Raw genomic sequence first — 18316 nt, 5'->3', positions numbered from 1 at the left:
TGTGCGCCACCATGCCCGGCTAATTTTTTCATATATATATTTTTAGTTGTCCAGCTAATTTCTTTCTATTTTTTTTTTTAGTAGAGACGGGGGTCTCGCTCTTGCTCAGGCTGGTCTCGAACTCCTGAGGTCAAACGATCTGCCCGCCTCAGCCTCCCAGAGTGCTAGGATGACGTGTCAGCCACTGTGCCTGGCCCTCCCTAAGATTTAAATTCCACCTATAGATTGATGACTAAAGAATTTTTATTTGTAGCCTGTTCCCTTTGGTTTCAGCCCCTTATCTAAATAGCCAACTGTCTGCTGAACAGCTCAACGTGATTTTGTTCTCATGAATTTCAAATATAATATATCTAATTCTGAAGTTTGGTCTTTCTGTCCATACTCAAATTCCTTCTCCTCTAGTGTTCCATTTCATTAAGTGGCATATTCGTTTATCTAGTTACACAGGCTAGATACTGGAGAGACATTCTTGATTCCTCTCTCATCCCATGTATCCACACCGTTTCCGAGTTCTATCTATGCTACTTCCAATATATGTCTTGAATCTATTTCTGTACATCTTCACTATCATTTTTCTTGTTCAAGCTACAGTCCCTTTTCACCTAGACTTGATCACTCTGGCTCCTAGTATTCTCATTTGTGAAATGGGAATACTAAGAATTTCCACCTCATTGGATTGTTATGAGGATTAAATGAGATAACCATTGTAAGCACATGGCATACATTAAGTGGTCAGTAAGCATTAATTATTATAATTGTTATAAGCTGAACAATGTCAGTACTCTTCTATCTGGTTGCCCTATTTTCTTACATTCTTGTTCTTTTTCACTGTCCTCCTCAAACCCAAACTAAGTCACTTCTCCATTCAGCTGTAACATATTTCTTTGCTTGAAACCCTTCATTGGATTTCCTGTTGCTAAGTGCTTATTACATTTAGGATAAAAATCAAAATCCTTACTGTGGTTCACAAGGCTCTGTACAGCATGCTTCTTGTCATTAGCTTCATTTTGTACCCTCCTCCTCTCCCTCACTAAACTTCATCCACACTGCTTTTAATTTCCTTAGTCATGCCGAGTTATTTTCCACTTCAGGGACTTTGCACATGCTATTTGCCTGGATTGTTCCAGTGCCACTATCCACCAATCAACTCATGCTGCAATTTTCGGCTTAACTGGTACTTTCTCAGAGAAGCCTTCTCTTGATGTTCTCTACCCTATACTCCAAAGTCTTAAATTTTGTGTCATCATGCCCTGTATCTTACTTTATATTATTTTTCAGAACTTGTAATTATACACTTATTTGTGTGATTATTAAAGTCTGTCTGCTACTAGAATATAAGCTAGTATCTATTTCATTTTTATTTTTTGAGAATTTTTTTAATGACTAGGTAAACTGGAACTTGCTGTAAGAAACATCGTGTCTTTTGGAAGCACCAGCTTACTGATATTCTTGTCATCTTATGACAAATACATTCTGCAGAAAAATTAAGGGATACGTAAGAAAAAAACAGTTTTCCAGATTTGGATACTTTTACTCATTCTTATGTCATAAAACCGGTTATTCAGATTTTTGACTGAATTGGTTATAAACTTTAGGTCAACTTCCCTCTTTCAGTCACAACACTAATTTTATCTCGTTTGTACATTTGTTTTATGGATCTTTTTTTAAAGAAAGGCTTTGAAATTCAGAATAGTGGTTCGTATATTTTAACAGTAGGTTAAACTCTGAAACTAGTGATGATTCCATGTTTAAGTGAGTTGTTGGAGGATGGGGAAGAAAATATTAGAAATTTAATAGGTTTTTTGTGTGTAAAGTAGGATTTGTGTTGAAAAACAAAGAATATAATAGGAAGTGTATGAATGCCAACACAAGCATTTGAATTTATTTTCTAGCTAGAGGAGAATTAGCATCAATAGCAAGTATTTAGCTCTTAATAAGTGCTTGTTATTTTGTTCGAGTACACAAGTTCTATATCATGTATATTGTGCCCCTTTCTGCCCCACTTCAGGGAGAAAGTTAAGGAGACAACTAGTGCGTACTTTATTTGGTAAGAGATAAAAAGAATAGTTCTTTAGAAAGAATATTGTAGTATAAAGGATTCATTGGTGGCAAAATCCTGAGAGAATGAAGGCTAGAAAGGGATTGCTGCAATTCATTGATGAGCATGAACTGTGGTATTAGTTAAGAATGTAGATTCTAGCATTTGACATAGCTTTATCTCTTACTGATTCTGTATGCATAAGTTAATCTCCCAAACCTCAATTTCCTCATCTATGAAATAAGGGATAATAAAAATCCCTTAGGATTATCGTGAAAATTAAATGAAATTATGCATTTATGGCACTTAGCACTGTGCTTAGTAAATGTTGTGTAATAAATATTGGGTGAGGTGATGGCAAAGTGATAAATTGTTGAATTAGGGTAGTAGCTCTGGAAAAACTGGGATATGGATAGATGAGATGAAGTTTAAGCTGATGCTAAGATTTCTTGCCTGAATGATGACAGAAGGACAAAAGTAGGGAAGGCTAGGAGCCCTTTAATGAGGAAAGGATTGTATCATCTTCACATTTATACTCCTACCATAGTGCCTTCAAACTGGAGTAGCTCAACAGATGATTTTTTATTAAATGAACAAATGAGTTTAAAGTTGATGTTGTAGCATTCATGTAGGCAGTAAAGGGATGTTTGGGTAGAACTTCAGGGATCAGGCCTAGAGAAGCCTAAATTTGTGAAACAAACCCATGAAGTTAGTTTTGAAAGAAAAGTGAAAGCACCAAGTTTACCTAACTTTTGAAATTTTTATCAGCACATGGAATTGGTGTTTTAAGACGTAAGACATCAATTATGTAACAATGTGTATAAAGTCAACAAGCGATGTACTCTTTCACTGACTTCTTAGTTTCAAAATGTAGCAAGAATAAGTAAACCAAGACTGCAAGTTGATCAAGGTGCAGGCTCTTCATTTTGCACAACAGATAAATTCCTAAAGTTCTGATGATCTTGTGTGCGTGTGTGTGTTGCACATCATATTTTAACTATTTTCATTAAGCTAATCAGTGGTTTATAATAGTTATAAACTATTTTATAATAGTGTTTAACTATTTTCATTAAGCTAATCAGTGGTTTATAAATAAGGGGTTAATCTTTGTTGCATAAATGATCACTTTCTTTTAAGTTTTAATTTCCTATATTGGATTCTTTTAAAGGTATATTTATATTTTCTTTAGCTAAATTGATGGCTTCCAGAGAACTGGCATAATTGCAGAATATGAGTAGTGCCCCAAGAAGAGTGCTTTGCCTTTGGGACAAGGATCAGAATAAAGGTGAATTGTTATTACGTAGGGTTTTTCATTAAAAGTCACTGAAAAGTAAGTAATATTTCTGTTTTAGATATCAGTTAACAAGAGTATGCAAACTGGCAAGAATTGAGTTTTCTGTGTTTATTTTGTAATAATAGTTTTATGCTTTAGCATTCTTTCTTTATACCCTCTGGATAGGAATGTTTTCAAAGCAGTACCTAAAATGTGAGCATTTAGATTAATGTACAGGGTGTAGAAGCATTTTTGTCAATATTGTTAATTATTGATTACTTTTTCATGGAATGCTCAACGTTGAACAGTAACTTTAATAATTATGAAGAAATTTGGGGAAAGGGAAATTTCTTTGCACATACTTAAAGAATAATTCATTTTAATTATCCTTTGTCTTCCCAATTTTGCTTTGGTAAGAGAATTAGTATTACAGAGTTTAGGGAAACCTATTGTCTTTGTCTTAGGTTCATAGAAAGTTTAACTGTTACTGGATCATGCTTTGTACTGCAAAAGATACTTAGTTTTTTTTTTTCTTTTAACCAAGAAGGGCAAGCCCTGATAATTTAATGAACGAACAACAGTAGATATCATTACTTCATTTAGTACAAAAGCAGGTAATGGACTAAATTGAGGCATCAAGAAAAAGATTTATTATCTATCAATTTTATTTCTTCATCTTTTAGGCTTTTTCTTAGAAGAAAGAAAGGTTGCTAATAGAAATGGTTAAGAAAATGTTCAATATCTGAACTAAAATTTTATATAGTTAACCAAAGCTCTGCATCAGAATGTTTGAAATGCATCGAGAATTAGATAAAAACAAACAGAAGTAACCAATAACAATTTTTATCTCTCATATACTTTAAACTTTAAAATCTTGATTGCTATATTTTATTAACCAGTGTCATTTTGTAATAATATGTTTTGTTGGAGTAATTTAAGGTCAATAGCTTTTACTTTTGGTATATAAGGTAGATACTAAGATAATGGGGTTTTGTATTCCCTTTTATTTTGGTACCCTGACCAATAATAACATTTAAAGAAAGATGAGGGAATTTGACAAGAGATATGACTCTTATTGTGGAGTTTCTTTATTAAGCAATCAATAACATGAATCCCAGTTTGGGCATTAATTTTTTTAATAATGCATTTTGTAACTGCATATTGTTATTCATAAATGATTTTTCTTAACAAGCTATAACAGCATTTAGTGGAGAAGTTCATTTGCATATAGAATAAGCCTAAATGTGTCTTCAAAAGATGAGTTATGTATAATACAGTGCATAGCAATACTCTGTAAAAGAGCTTAGTAAATATAACCTTATACTGGCCAAATAAAAGAGATTTATGATTCTAGTATCTGCTGTTGTGTATTTTAACAGCAAATTGAATAAAATTGGTAGTGCTGATTTGTTTATTATTCTTAACAATGAGTTTCTGTTTCTTGTGTGTCAGATACTGGCTCAGTGGAGATGCAGAGCTTAAAGAACATATTTCTTGTATTCAAATAGCAAGGTCTAGATAGAGACAAAGAGGTAAACAAACAGTTTATGATAGTGTGATAAATAGCACAGAGTGCAACAGGAGGGTAGAGAAGGATTTAATTAGTCTCACTATGGCTATGGGGAGAGAACAACTGAAAGGAAGTTAGGAAAGGCTTCTTAAAGAGGGTAACATTTAAGGTGAGCTTTGATTTTAGAGCTAGAAGAATTTAAGGAGGGTTGGGGCTGGGGAGAACACATAAACATCCTTTAGAAATGACCACAATGTGTGCGATGGTATAGTGGCATGAAAACATGACTTTTTTGGGGGAAACTATTAATATAAGTAGCTCTAGGGGCTGGATTTGGGGAGCTTATTGGGAATAAAGAGGTAAGCAGGGCCTAGATCCTGAAGGGCGTTTTTGTCATTTTAATGTATTTAGATTTTACTGTGAGGACAGTGGAGAGCCACTGAATGACATTAAGAAGGAAAGTGATATGATTTGATCTGCAGTTTGTCATAAAGCTGTCTGAAATGTATGTGGAGGTAGAATTAACAGGACTCCTCTCACCTTCCACATCCAATCCAGTACCAATAATCATAAAGAAAGAAGTCAGGCCGGGAGTGGTGGCCTCACGCCTTTAATCCTAGCACTCTGGGAGGCCGAGATGGGCGGATTGTTTGAGCTCAGGAGTTCGAGACCAGCCTGAGCAAGAAGGAGACCATCTCTACTAAAAAAAGAATAGAAATTAGCTGACAACTAACAATATATATAAAAAAATTAGCCAGACATGATGGCACATGCCTGTAGTCCCAGCTACTTGGGAGGCTGAGGCAGCAGGATTGCTTGAGCCCAGGAGTTTGAGGTTGCTGTGAGCTAGGCTGATGCCATGGCACTCTAGCCTGGGTAACAGAGTGAGACTCTGTCTCAAAAAAAAGAAAGAAAGAAGTCAAAGACAACTCTCATGTTTTTGGCCTGGGAAACTAGGTTAGGAGAAGAACCATGTATTCTTGTAGTGCTGAGAGACAGAGTAGAAAAAAATCTCAAGGACATATCCAAACAATGAAGCCACAAATAATTATTTCCAAAAAAAGTTTTACAAATATACAGTGCTGCCCCAAATTTCTGTAGAGTTACTAGTTTGAGGGAAATGTCATATTAACAGATAGTTCCATAAGCAGTAATGGACTCTTTTGATGGATTCATATACCCAGCAAATTATACTAATATCTAAATCCAGGCCAGGCAGGGTGGCTCACGCCTATAATCCTAGCACTTTTGGAGGCCAAGGCAGGAGAATCTCTTGAGGCCAGGAGTTGCAGTCCAGCCTGAGCAACGTAGTAAACCCCATCTCTACAAAATATAAAATAGTTAGCTGGACATGGTGGTGCATGTCTGTAGCTACTTGGGAGGCTGAGGCAGGAGGATTGCTTGAGCCAAGAAGTTTGAGGTTGCAGTGAGCTATGATGACACCATTATACCCTAGCCCTGTCTCAAAAACAAAACAAAACAAAACAAAACAAAAACTGGCCAGAGACACTCAAAAAATTTAATGAGGTGAGTGAATAACTATAGAGAACTTACAGTGCATAACATCTTTCAACTCTTGAAAGTATTTTCACATCTCTTTTATTTTATCCTCAGTTACTTGCTTTATGGTAACCAGAGGCCTCAAACTAGGGGCCCCCAAGCTGTATCCTGCCTGCAGATGGGTTTTGTTTGATTTGTGGCTTTTAAAAATAAATTTGGATTCATTGCCTGCCATTAAAAATGGGCAGTTTTACCTAAAAGTTTGGCTGTCTTTATTTTCTTGAAAAATTAGATGGTCTATGCCAGGCCCACTATTTCTACATGGTAATAATTGACTAGATTGGGTAGCAGTTGTTCATATTTTGCCTGCCTAATTCATTTCTTTTTTTTTTTTTTTTTTTTTTTTTTTTTTTTTTTTGAGACAGAGTCTCACTTGTTGCCCAGGCTAGAGTGAGTGCCGTGGCGTCAGCCTAGCTCACAGCAACCTCAAACTCCTGGGCTCAAGCAATCCTCCTGCCTCAGCCTCCCCAGTAGCTGGGACTACAGGCATGCGCCACCATGCCCGGCTAATTTTTTCTATATATATTAGTTGGCCAATTAATTTCTATTTATAGTAGAGACGAGGTCTCGCTCTTGCTCAGGCTGGTTTCGAACTCCTGACCTCGAGCAATCCGCCCGTCTCGGCCTCCCAGAGAGCTAGGATTACAGGCGTGAGCCACCGCGCCCGGCCCCCTAATTCATTTCTGTTACTTGCCTGGCCTCTATAGGCAGCTGAGTTGGTAATCTCTGTTAACGTCGTATTTGTTGAGGTCTTTGGAGAAAGGGGTGTTGTAGATAAGGAATAAATATGTTACCTCATTTTATTCTGCAACACTAAGCATTTGCTATTCCTATTTTATGGTTGGGAAAATTTGTGGTTGGAGAAGATAAGTTATAAATTAATAAGTGGCAGAGTTGGCTCCTTGTTTCTAGACCTAGGATCCTTTAACATTATATACTCCCTTTTCTAGCTTTTCTAGTTGAGCCATTTAGGCAGAGGCAATGTTTAATGATTTCTAATTTATTAAATTATAAGCAAGAATCCATTTTGGAGGCAATGTTTTTAGAGGCTTGGAAGTAGTATAAATAAAATTTGGTTTATACATTTTAGATGATTGCATATTTATGTATATATAACACATTATTTGATAATATCTGCTGCTAACTTGCTGACTTTTGGTAAAGCTAGTTTGAAGAGTCTTAGACATTTATCATTACTGTTTTCCATTTTTAAGTATTAAAAGTTCATTCAGGAAACCTGTGTATTTGTCAAAGATAAAATTAGTAAAGTTTCTTTCTTGGAATGGTAATGTTATAAATAGTAGGTGGTTCTTAGGAAGAGAGATTTTTTGTGTTTATTTGTTTTCCTCAGAGATTAACTGATTTTCTCAAATATTATAATTCCGAAGGTTGAACTATTTTAACTATTCTTAAATTTTTTATATATTTAATGTCATCTATACAGAAGGATATGCTTAGACTGCTGACTGTTAGAAGGAATCATCTGATGATATACTTTGATGTTTTGGGAAGAACTCTATTCTAAGAAGTAGAGTCAGATAACTGAAAATATTTTTTTTACTTATATTTTAAATGTAAGACCCATTACCATTCATGAAGGAAGAATCAACACTTTAATGGTAAATGCAGTCAAATCAAGAATGGAATCTTTCTTATTCCTAATTGGCATGTCTTTAGTGACAGCAGTGTGGTTGTGAATGGTACAAAATGTAGAATTTAGGTACTAATAGATGTACTGTGTTTCCCGAAAATAAGACCTACCCATAAAATAAGCCCTAGCAGGATTTCTAAGCATTTGCGCAATATAAGCCCTACCCCAAAAATAAGACCTAGTAATGGGCATGGTATGTAGCGTATCTGCACAACCCAAGCATTTCGTCACGGAGTGGTAAAGAAGACGAGCAGCCCTTCTCATCTGCCCCATCATGACAGCTACTATCCTAGAGGTGACAGGAAAGTTGTGGGCAGCCCCACCAACAAGGTCGGCTTCCCCTGTCAGGTCCCAACCATCCTGTGCATGCTGCAAGCTTAGGCTTTGAGGGGAAAATAACACATCCCCTGAAAATAAGCCCTAGGGTGTCTTCTTGAGGAAAAATAAATATAAGACCCTGTCTTATTTTGGGGGAAACATGGTAGGTACTGGACACATGGCAAAGAAGGGAAGATGTACAGAAGAAATTAAAGGTGGTTAGAAATGATTTTAATAACTAGAAAATTGTAATTTGCTATTTTATTTTTCTTCCTTAGAACCTATCAAGTGAAGGTGTATTTTTGCTTTTTAATTTGGCTAGAAGCAATTTATTTTTAAAGAAAATATGTCTCCTCTGAAGATACATGGTCCTATCAGAATTCGAAGTATGCAGACTGGGATTACAAAGTGGAAAGAAGGATCCTTTGAAATTGCAGAAAAAGAGAATAAAATCAGCCTAATAGTTCACTACAATACTGGAGGAATTCCAAGGATATTTCAGGTATTACCAAACTTCAATTTGGAAGAGATCTTAAATAAGATCCTTTAGTAAATAGGTGTTCTGTACTATAGTAAACATCTCAATAGCCCTCCTAGATTAATACTAATATTTTTTGCTTCTTATTTCCAGGACACTAATACTTTTGTGTACACATTTTATGAATTATTCAGCAGCATTGTTACTGGCTTATAATAAAGAGTAGGAAGTAGTCACCATAATTATAAAGAAAACTGGTGGGAGGAAGCTGAGAAGAGTTTGGACACACTATATCTAAGCTATTTTAAAAACCACACTTGGATAACTTTAGTTATTCCTTTTTACCTTAACATATATGATAGCTTCATCATTATTTAGTGTTAGCTTTTTTTTTTTTTTTTTTTTGAGACGGAGTCTCACTCTGTTGCCCTGGCTAAAGTGCCGTGGCATCAGCCTAGCTCCCAGCAACCTCAAAATCCTGTGCTCAAGCGATCCTTCTTGCCTCAGCCTCCCAAGTAGCTGGGACTATAGGCATGTGCCACCATGCCTGGCTGAATTTTTCTATTTTTGGTAGAGATGGGGGTCTTGCTCTTACTCAGGCTGGTCTCGAACTCCTGAGCTCAAACGATCCGCCTGCTTCAGCCATATCAAGTTATCTTGAATTGTTAGGCATTCAGAAAGTAAACAAGACTGAAGAAGCCCCCTCACAGAGATCTGGACTTAAGATACAGAAAGAGTTGGAAATCTTTACCATATGGGTACTTACTGAAATTATGGGGCTAGATGGGCTTTTCAGTTGTTGTAGTAATCAAGGTCAAGATTATTCTCATCTTGTGTGTTAAAGAACAAACTTTCTTTCTTATATTTAGCTTTAATATTTAAAAAGTGGCAAATTGACTGAAATAATGCCTTTATGTTATCTGTTTTCCATTTGCATGCTAAACTGCTTATTTAAATATTTTGGAGTTAAAACATCTAAAACTAGTTATTGTGTTTTCCTAAAAAATTTCTACTCGAGGACATTTTTTTTTTTTTTTTTTCTTTTTTGAGACAGAGTCTCACTTTGTTGCCCAGGCCAGAGTGAGTGCCGTGGCGTCAGCCTAGCTCACAGCAACCTCAAACTCCTGGGCTCAAGCAATCCTCCTGCCTCAGCCTCCCGAGTGACTGGGACTACAGGCATGCGCCACCATGCCCAGCTAATTTTTTCTATATATACTAGTTATCCAATTAATTTCTTTCTATTTAGAGTAGAGATTGGGTCTCACTCTTGTTCAGGCTGGTTTCGAACTCGTGACCCCGAGTGATCCTCCTGCCTCAGCCTCCCAGAGTGCTAGGATTACAGGCATGAGCCACCGAGCCCGGCCAGAAGGATGTTATTTTAAGACCTAATTTGAAGCTAATAAGCTTCACCTCCCAAACATAATTTAAAATTTGAATATAAACTGTTAAAATTGTTTTTCATGCTTATCTAAAAATTATGAAAATATTACTTTGTGCTGTTTGGAGGATATGTCTTCAGCAAAAGGCAGCTTTAGAAACCTTTATATATGCCTGCTGAGGGAGAACATTAGAGATTAGGCTGCTTGACTTTGGGAATTATTTAGATAGTAAACTGTAAGATTTATTAATTTAGCCTTGGAAAAATTTCATTTAAGCGAAAATTAAAATTACTGCTCCATAGCACATTTCCAACATCTGGGAGAGCCTGCTCTAAGATGAATGGTTGAATCAGTTCTGGGGAGGAGTATTAGTAAGCTAAGAGAATTCCAGGGTGCACAGGATCTTTTGATTGAATTACAGTTAAATGAGTCTGCTTAGACAGTTAAAGAAAAAATGATGTGTTCTTATATTGGTAAAGGCTTATTTTTTATGTGTTTTTGAGAGTTTGGAATTCTCTTCAGGATTGTAGCTTGGATTACTATATACTTTTACATTGCAGCTACTAAACAATTTGCCAAATATCATATATGTTTTTGTTTAAAAAGAAAGAAAAAGACTCTAATCCAATTGTGTTTTCTAAACTGGTAATGATATGCCTATTTAGGCTCTGAAAATTAGTGTTTACTCACTAATTTTTATCCTCTACAACTGTATTTGAAAATGTGAGATTCCCTAATAAGATCAAAAATGTGAAGATTACTCTGTAAGGTGAATTTTATTAATAATAGTAGAATAAGTCTTCACTTAACATCATTGATAGGTTCTTAAAAACTGTGACTACGTGAAATTGTGGATAATGAAACCAGTTTTTTTCCTTATCAATGTTATAATGAAATGACATTGAAGGAAATTATGTTATTTGAGGACCTGCTATATGTCCTTTTGCTTAAACTTGCAATTTCTAAGAACCAATTGATGACATTACGTGAAGACTCAGTGGATGTGTTTGCATCTCCTAAAAGTTAAATCTTTGATTAAATGTATCAAGAAATGGGAACTCCTTTTGGTTGTAAAAAATTAAATTACTATGGGTAAGAGTGAAAAATTTAACTTGGAAAGTATAAAGTTTAGTATTCATTATACAAATGATACTTTATCATATACTTTTGATGATAAGATAATTTCCCTTTTGTCTTGATCAGCTAAGTCATAACATTAAAAATGTGGTGCTTCGACCCAGTGGAACAAAACAAAGCCGCCTGATGTTAACTCTACAAGATAACAGTTTCTTGTCTATTGACAAAGTACCAAGTAAGGATGCAGAGGAAATGAGGCTGTTTCTAGATGCAGTCCATCAAAACAGACTTCATGCAGGTGAGCACTATTTGTCCTAGGGTCTAACATCAATTTTAAAAGAATATGACTAGGTGGCTCACGGCTGTAATCCTAGCACTTTAGGAGGCTGAGGTGGGAGGATTGCTTGAGGCCAGGAGTTCGAGACCAGCCTGAGCAAGAGTGAGATCCCATCTGTATAAAAAATAGGAAAACTAGCAGGGCATGGTGATGCATGCCTCTAGTCACAACTACTCAGGAGGCAGAGGCAGGACTAATTGCTTGAGCCCAGGAGTTTGAGATTGTAGTGAGCTATGATGATACTACTGCACTCTAGCCTGGGTGACAGAGCAAGACCCTGTTTCAAAAAAAAAAAAAGAATATGACTGGACTACAGACCAATATTCCTCATGAATACCGTATTCATGTAAAAGTCCTCAACAAAATACTAGTGAATTCAACAACACATTAAAAGGATTATATACCATATGCAAGTGGGATTTATTTCTAGAATGCAAGGATGGTTCGTCATATGAAAATTAATATGTGTTAGAAAACCAAGGTGTAGCGGTGCCACCTTGGTTGTGTTTAGTTAATTTCTCTATTTGACATGCTATTCTCCTTGTAAAATAAAACCTTTTTGTGGCTGTTTGCTATTTAGTACCTACTCAAGTGTTCATGCCACTAAATCTGAGCTATGTCAATTTGTGAAACTATTGAATTTTATTACTGTTTTGGTTTTTTTCCTTAAACCTGGCTTAAAGTATAAAGAATTTTAGAATACAGAAATTGAGTACTATTTAAAATTCTTAGACTATATCGGGGATTGTGTCTATATTGCTGTTTTTGTTTTATCCCATTATATCCATAATAGTAATTGAGTCACTGTCTTAAGAATTGAAAAGGCACGGGCAATGTAAGTAACCTTAACACTTGTACCCCCATAATATGCTAAAATTAAAAAAAATAAAAAAATAATTGAAAAGGGCTGGGCACAATGGCTCATGCCTATAATCCTAGCACTCTGGGAGGCTGAGGCGGGCGGATCGCTCAAGATCAGGAGTTCGAAACCAGACTGAGAAAGAGTGAGACCCCGTCTCTACTAAAACTAGAAAGAAATTAATTGGCCTACTAAAAATATATAGAAAAAATTAGCCAGGCATGATGGCATATGCCTGTTGTCCCAGCTACTCGGGAGGCTGAGGCAGGAGGATCGCCTGAGCCCAGGAGTTTGAGGTGCTACGAGCTAGGCTGATGCCACGGCACTCTAGCCCAGGCAACAAAGTGAGACTCTGTCTCAAAAAAAAAAAAAAGAATTGAAAAGGATGTCTTTAAATACATCTGAAGTGGAAAGCACAGAATACTGTCTGGGGACCCAAGTTTGAACAACATGGCATCATGGAAAAATACAGGCTGTAGACCTAAACAGATTTGCTTTGAAATTCCAGCTCTGCTTATAATTTCCTATGTGGTTTTAGGCAAATCACTTAACAGTTTTAGTTTCCTTGTCTCTAAAATGAAGGTTATGTCACCTTAATTTCAGGGCTTTTTAAAGAATGAGAGCCCGTAAATGTAAAGCATTACTTCCACATGCTAGGCACTCAGTAAATCATGGCTGTTATTAGAGTAGCTAGTTGTGGGCTTAATTCTGACTCATTTTATAATCTTGGACAAGCCATTTTAATCTTGGGTTTAGTTGCCTTAGTTGCCCAAAGATGATATCATATACTTTGAAGAGACCAGAGTAAGGTAATGAGTATAAAAATACTTTGAAAAATATAAAACATTTAATATATGGTAAGTATGACATTCCAAATCAGTGGAAAAAAGACTAATATTTGACAGTGTTATCCAAAAATAGGACAGCTAACCAACCATTTAAGAAGATGGTAAAGCTGGATCTTTATTTTCTTTCATCTAATTAAATTTCACATTGATCCCAGAGATTTGAATGTAAAAACATAAAATATGATTAAAATGCATGCGAAAGTGATAGAAATATTATTAAAAGAGGAGAGTGGATTTTAACATAATCTCTGAATGGAAAAGACCTTTCTTGGTATTACATAAAAATTACAATAAATAGAGGAACAGATTGATAACTTAGACTTTGTAAAAAATTTAGATAATCTCTGCAGCAAGGAAAAAAAGACAAAGGAAGAAAATATCGGCCAGAGTGATGAAGTTAACACTGTGAATATAAAAAGACCTATTTTGCAAATTTGTAAGAAGAAAGAAAACTGAGGAAAGACATGGATAAAAAACTGCAAATAGGGAATTCAGGAGAAAAATTTATGGCCATTAAAATGAAAAATTCTCAACTTTACTAATAATTAAACTCAGTTTCTTACCATCACATTGGCAACAACAGTATGAGGAGAGGTGATATACTCTCATATACTTAGTAGGAGCTTAAAGAATTTTTTTTGAGGAGTATGTGGTAATGTCAGTTTAGTTTAAAATTGTATGTCCTTTAACTCAGCAATTATTATTCAAAGTAGTTTATCCCCCCCAAAATAATTCCATTAGTACTAGAAGATATATGAAAAGATATTAAGCATTATTTGCAATTTTGAAAAGTTAAAACATTCCAAATGATTGTCAATGGGAAATTGGCTAACCAAATTAAAGTGTAAAATATTTTTAAAGCATACAAATTCATATTTATACAGTGCCTTGAATGTTGTTTAAACCAACAGTAATTTCTTTGCAGTAGAAGCCGTTTATTCTGCTTTATAACCTTTTACTTGTAGAGAATACTTTGGAGTATATGTTATTAGTAATATATACCTGTCACTGTTTCTGACATGTTCCCTTGGCATCCAGTGGTAGTGTACATGCCATCGATACACAGTGACAAACTTTTCCATAGTGTTAATTACTAAGTATTTCATACTAAAGAGAAATCACATGTATTTGGGAAAGGCTCTTGTCCATGCCTCACCACTTACTACACATCAAAATGTACATCTTGAATGAAACCATGCAAATGAAATGTTTATGGTGAAGCTAATACTAATACTCACAGATCATTACTTTAGAACATCAAGGATTTATACAAGAAATAATCCATGATACTACCTGCTGGGGAATAATTACAAGTCAAAATGTGTTTCCTCTTATAACATGATGTATGTCAAAGGTGAAAGGACATGTGGAAATGGTCTGTTGTATTTAGCTTATACAATATTTAATTATTTCAGGTTCTTTCAAAAGGCTGCTTTACTCCTTAAGACTTTTAACCTGAACTTTCAAATCTCTTCCTATGCTTTCCTTACCGAGATTTCATTGTGGTGTCTGGGGGTCTGAATTGATTACTGAGGATCATTTGTATCCTGTTTCCTGGAAGAAAAAGGACACTGTCTTTTGAGATAAATGCAAGGTCTGTCTGGAAAGTATCCAGCCATGCAATATGTTCTTGTTATATTAATAATGGCTGTCCTAGCATACTGGTTCTAAGAAAAAAAAAAAAAATAATAATGGCTGGGTACTTTCCGACAGTCCTTTCATATACATATATGTTTTGTTTGGGTTTTTTTGTTGTTGTTGTTTTTTAATTTTTTTTTTTTTTGAGACAGAGTCTCACTCTGTTGCCCAGACTAGAGTGTCGTGGCATCAGCCTTGCTGACAGTAACCTCAAACTCCTGGGCTCACTCATTCCTTCTGCCTCAGCCTCCCAAGTAGCTGGGACTACAGACATGCGCCACTATGCTTGATTATTTTTTTTCTATATATTTTTAGTTGGCCAATTAATTTCTTTCTATTTTTAGTAGAGACGGAGTCTCGCTCTTGCTCAGACTGATCTTGAACTCCTGACCTCGAGCGATCTTCCTGCCTCAGCCTCCCAGAGTGCTAGGATTACCGGCATGAACCACCGCGCCGGCCATGTGTTTTTTTTTAAATGGGGATAGTGTTTTGTTCTGTTGCCCAGGGAGTGCAGTGATATGATCATAGCTCATTGCACACTCAAAGGCTGAAGCTGTCTTTCTGTCTTTCTTGAGGATAGCTGGCACAACAAGTGCACAGTACCTGGTACAGCTAATTTTTAAAATTTTTTTAGAGATGAGGTTGCAATATGTTTGCCAGGCTAGTTTTGAACTTTGGACTCAAGCAGTTCTCCCAACTCTGTTTCCCATAGTGCTAGAATATTGATATGAGCTACCATATCTTCTCCTTTGAGATTAACTATTTACTGATATAGAGAGGATGACAGTGGGCAGAGAAAAACAAAACTATGATATCAATCATCATTCTTAACACATTCAGCTCACGTTTCTCCTGAAAGAAGAGCATAGTGGGTTACAGGAAAGAAATGTCCTACTGATTCACTGAAATAGATCGGGATACAATTTAGAGACACTGGAATTTTTATGGGAAGTGAGTAATAGGTTATTAGGGACTGTGGTAGGAATAATGCATGGGAAATGACAGTCACTTTCTTTTTTCAATGGCAGTAGCAGTTATTTAGCAAGGATTGATGAAAAATTAGTCTTGTTTTTGAAGTTAAAGAGAGAAAAGTTAAAGAGTTTAATGAAAACTACCACTATAGACTATTCTTCCACACGATTCACATTTATCTATTAGCATTGTAATGTTCTAGTGTTTTATTCAGAATATATCATAGTTCTCAATTTTAACTAATAAAATGTAATGGTTTTTCGTAACAAAAAAATTGCTAAGTATTTATAGAGGAGAATTTCTGGCATTTTCTTTTTTTTCTGAATGTACTTTTAGACAGACATTTTGTTTTTGCTTTGTGAATTTTATCCATCTATTAAATTTTTTTTCAGATTTTTGTGTTATTTAATTATTTTCTTGAGATTCTAGCTCTGAATTTTAGTTACTATATATCAGATATACATTTTATCAGAAAAATTGGTTAATAAGCACTTTGATTTATTTTATCTTTTTCCTGCTATTCTATTTCTTCAATATTATATAAAATAATAATGATAAATCTTTTTATTACAGTGAGTGATTTGGGATTTTTTTTATTTTTTATTATCAGCCATGAAACCTTCTCAGGGGTCTGGTAGTTTTGGAGTCATTCTGGGCAGTAGGACCTCACAGAAGGAAACCAATAGGCAGCTTTCTTATTCGGACAATCAGGTATGTTCATTTGAATCTTTTTGGCTTTTTAAAAAAAATGATAATCATAGGTAGACATCATATAAGGTAGTTGCAGAAAGAATTTAGACTGTAATGCCTAATATTTTTGGCATTGTCACAAGGGTATTTTCCATATATCTGAAATTTATTGGTTTAGCTATCTCAATCTGTTCAATTATTTTTATGAAAATCTTTCTAAGATTGGTCACATTCTTCCCTTTTTACATATAGTTTTACTAAACACAACTTAACCTTTGCTTGATACCTCATGGTCAACATTGTGAACCACAGTATTGTTTTTAAAAGCATAGCTTTGGAGTTAGATGTGGGTTCAAGACTTGGTGCTGCCACTTAGCTATGGGTCATTGGGAAAGTTCCTCAAGTTATCCGGAGCCTCAGTACCCATCTGTAAAATTGAAACAGCAATAATATTTCAAGGGTTGTTAAGAGATAATGGAGGTAAAAGTGTTTAGCCCACTGTATATATAGACTGTATACTAACAGCTCTATAAATGCTTGTTGGTATGATTTCTTTAATGCCCTTTGGGTCTATCCTAAATTATGAACTTTGCCTTTACACTACATGATAACAGACTGTTTTGTTGAGGTCTTCTGTTTGCTTTTTAAATAGTTTTTCTTTTATAAATCTTATGCAGCCAGCTGTGAGACTTGCTCTGCACCAGTAAATAATCTTATCACAATTTAACAGTCCTTATGTCTCTCTTAATTTGTTTTGCAAAGGGAAACAAGGCATAAAATAAGAGAAACTCTGAAGCCCTTTTGTAAGTAAATTTATGAGTTCCCTTTGGCTGTGCAAAGAGGTTATTACTTTGTGCATTTACCAGATAAAGCAATGAATAAGATTTCATTTTTGTTAGGTCCTTTTTTTTTTTTTTTTTTTTGAGACAGAGTCTCACTTTGTTGCCCAGGCTAGAGTGAGTGCCGTGGCATCAGCCTTGCTCACAGCAACCTCAAACTCCTGGGCTCAAACAATCCTCCTGCCTCAGGAGGGACTACAGGCATGCGCCACCATGCCCAGCTAATTTTTTCTCTCTATATATATTAGTTGGCCAATTAATTTCTTTCTATTTATAGTAGAGACGGGTCTCGCTCTTGCTCAGGCTGGTTTCAAACTCCTGACCTCGAGCAATCTGCCCGCCTTGGCCTCCCAGAGTGCTAGGATTATAGGCGTGAGCCACTGCTCCCGGCCTTGTTAGGTCCTTTTTATAGGTTAGATTTTTGGGGAGACATTTTTATTAAGTATAATTGATGCACAGTAAAATGTACATATTTAAATATATTTGATATTTTTGGCTTATGTGTACACCTTTAAAGTCATCATCATAGTCAACATGATGAACATAGCCATAAACTTTTTTTTTTTTTTTTTTTTTTTTTGAGACAGAGTCTCACTTTGTTGCCCAGGCTAGAGTGAGTGCCGTGGCATCAGCCTGGCTCACAGCAACCTCAATCTCCTGGGCTCAGCGATCCTACTGCCTCAGCCTCCCGAGTAGCTGGGACTACAGGCATGCGCCACTATGCCCGGCTAATTTTTTGTATATATATTTTTAGTTGGTCAATTAATTTCTTTCTATTTTTGGTAGAGATGGGGTCTCGCTCAGGCTGGTTTCGAACTCCTGACCTTGAGCGATCCGCCCGCCTCGGCC

The 18316-nt window shown here is 35.7% G+C and overlaps 1 protein-coding gene across 6 annotated transcripts in view; it reads left to right on the top strand.

Moving 5' to 3' along the window:
- USP37 (ubiquitin specific peptidase 37) overlaps positions 1–18316 on the top strand; it is a 94996-nt gene that overhangs the window by 1777 nt on the left and 74903 nt on the right. For 5 of the 6 annotated variants that reach the window (XM_012740235.3, XM_012740237.3, XM_012740232.3 and 2 more), the window contains exons 2-5: positions 3228–3368; positions 8629–8852; positions 11411–11582; positions 16549–16649. In XM_012740235.3, the coding sequence (XP_012595689.1) occupies positions 8697–8852; positions 11411–11582; positions 16549–16649 (429 nt within the window). In that variant the 5' untranslated portion in view covers positions 3228–3368; positions 8629–8696. The remainder of the gene's footprint in view (positions 1–3227; positions 3369–8628; positions 8853–11410; positions 11583–16548; positions 16650–18316) is intronic. The other variant, XM_012740233.3, reaches the window with a different exon arrangement.

This window comes from Microcebus murinus, chromosome 8, assembly GCF_040939455.1.
Source record: "Microcebus murinus isolate Inina chromosome 8, M.murinus_Inina_mat1.0, whole genome shotgun sequence".
In the NCBI taxonomy this organism is placed as follows: domain Eukaryota; kingdom Metazoa; phylum Chordata; class Mammalia; order Primates; family Cheirogaleidae; genus Microcebus; species Microcebus murinus.
Note: the sequence above shows the minus strand (reverse complement) of the source record. Positions and strands in the feature narration are given on the sequence as shown.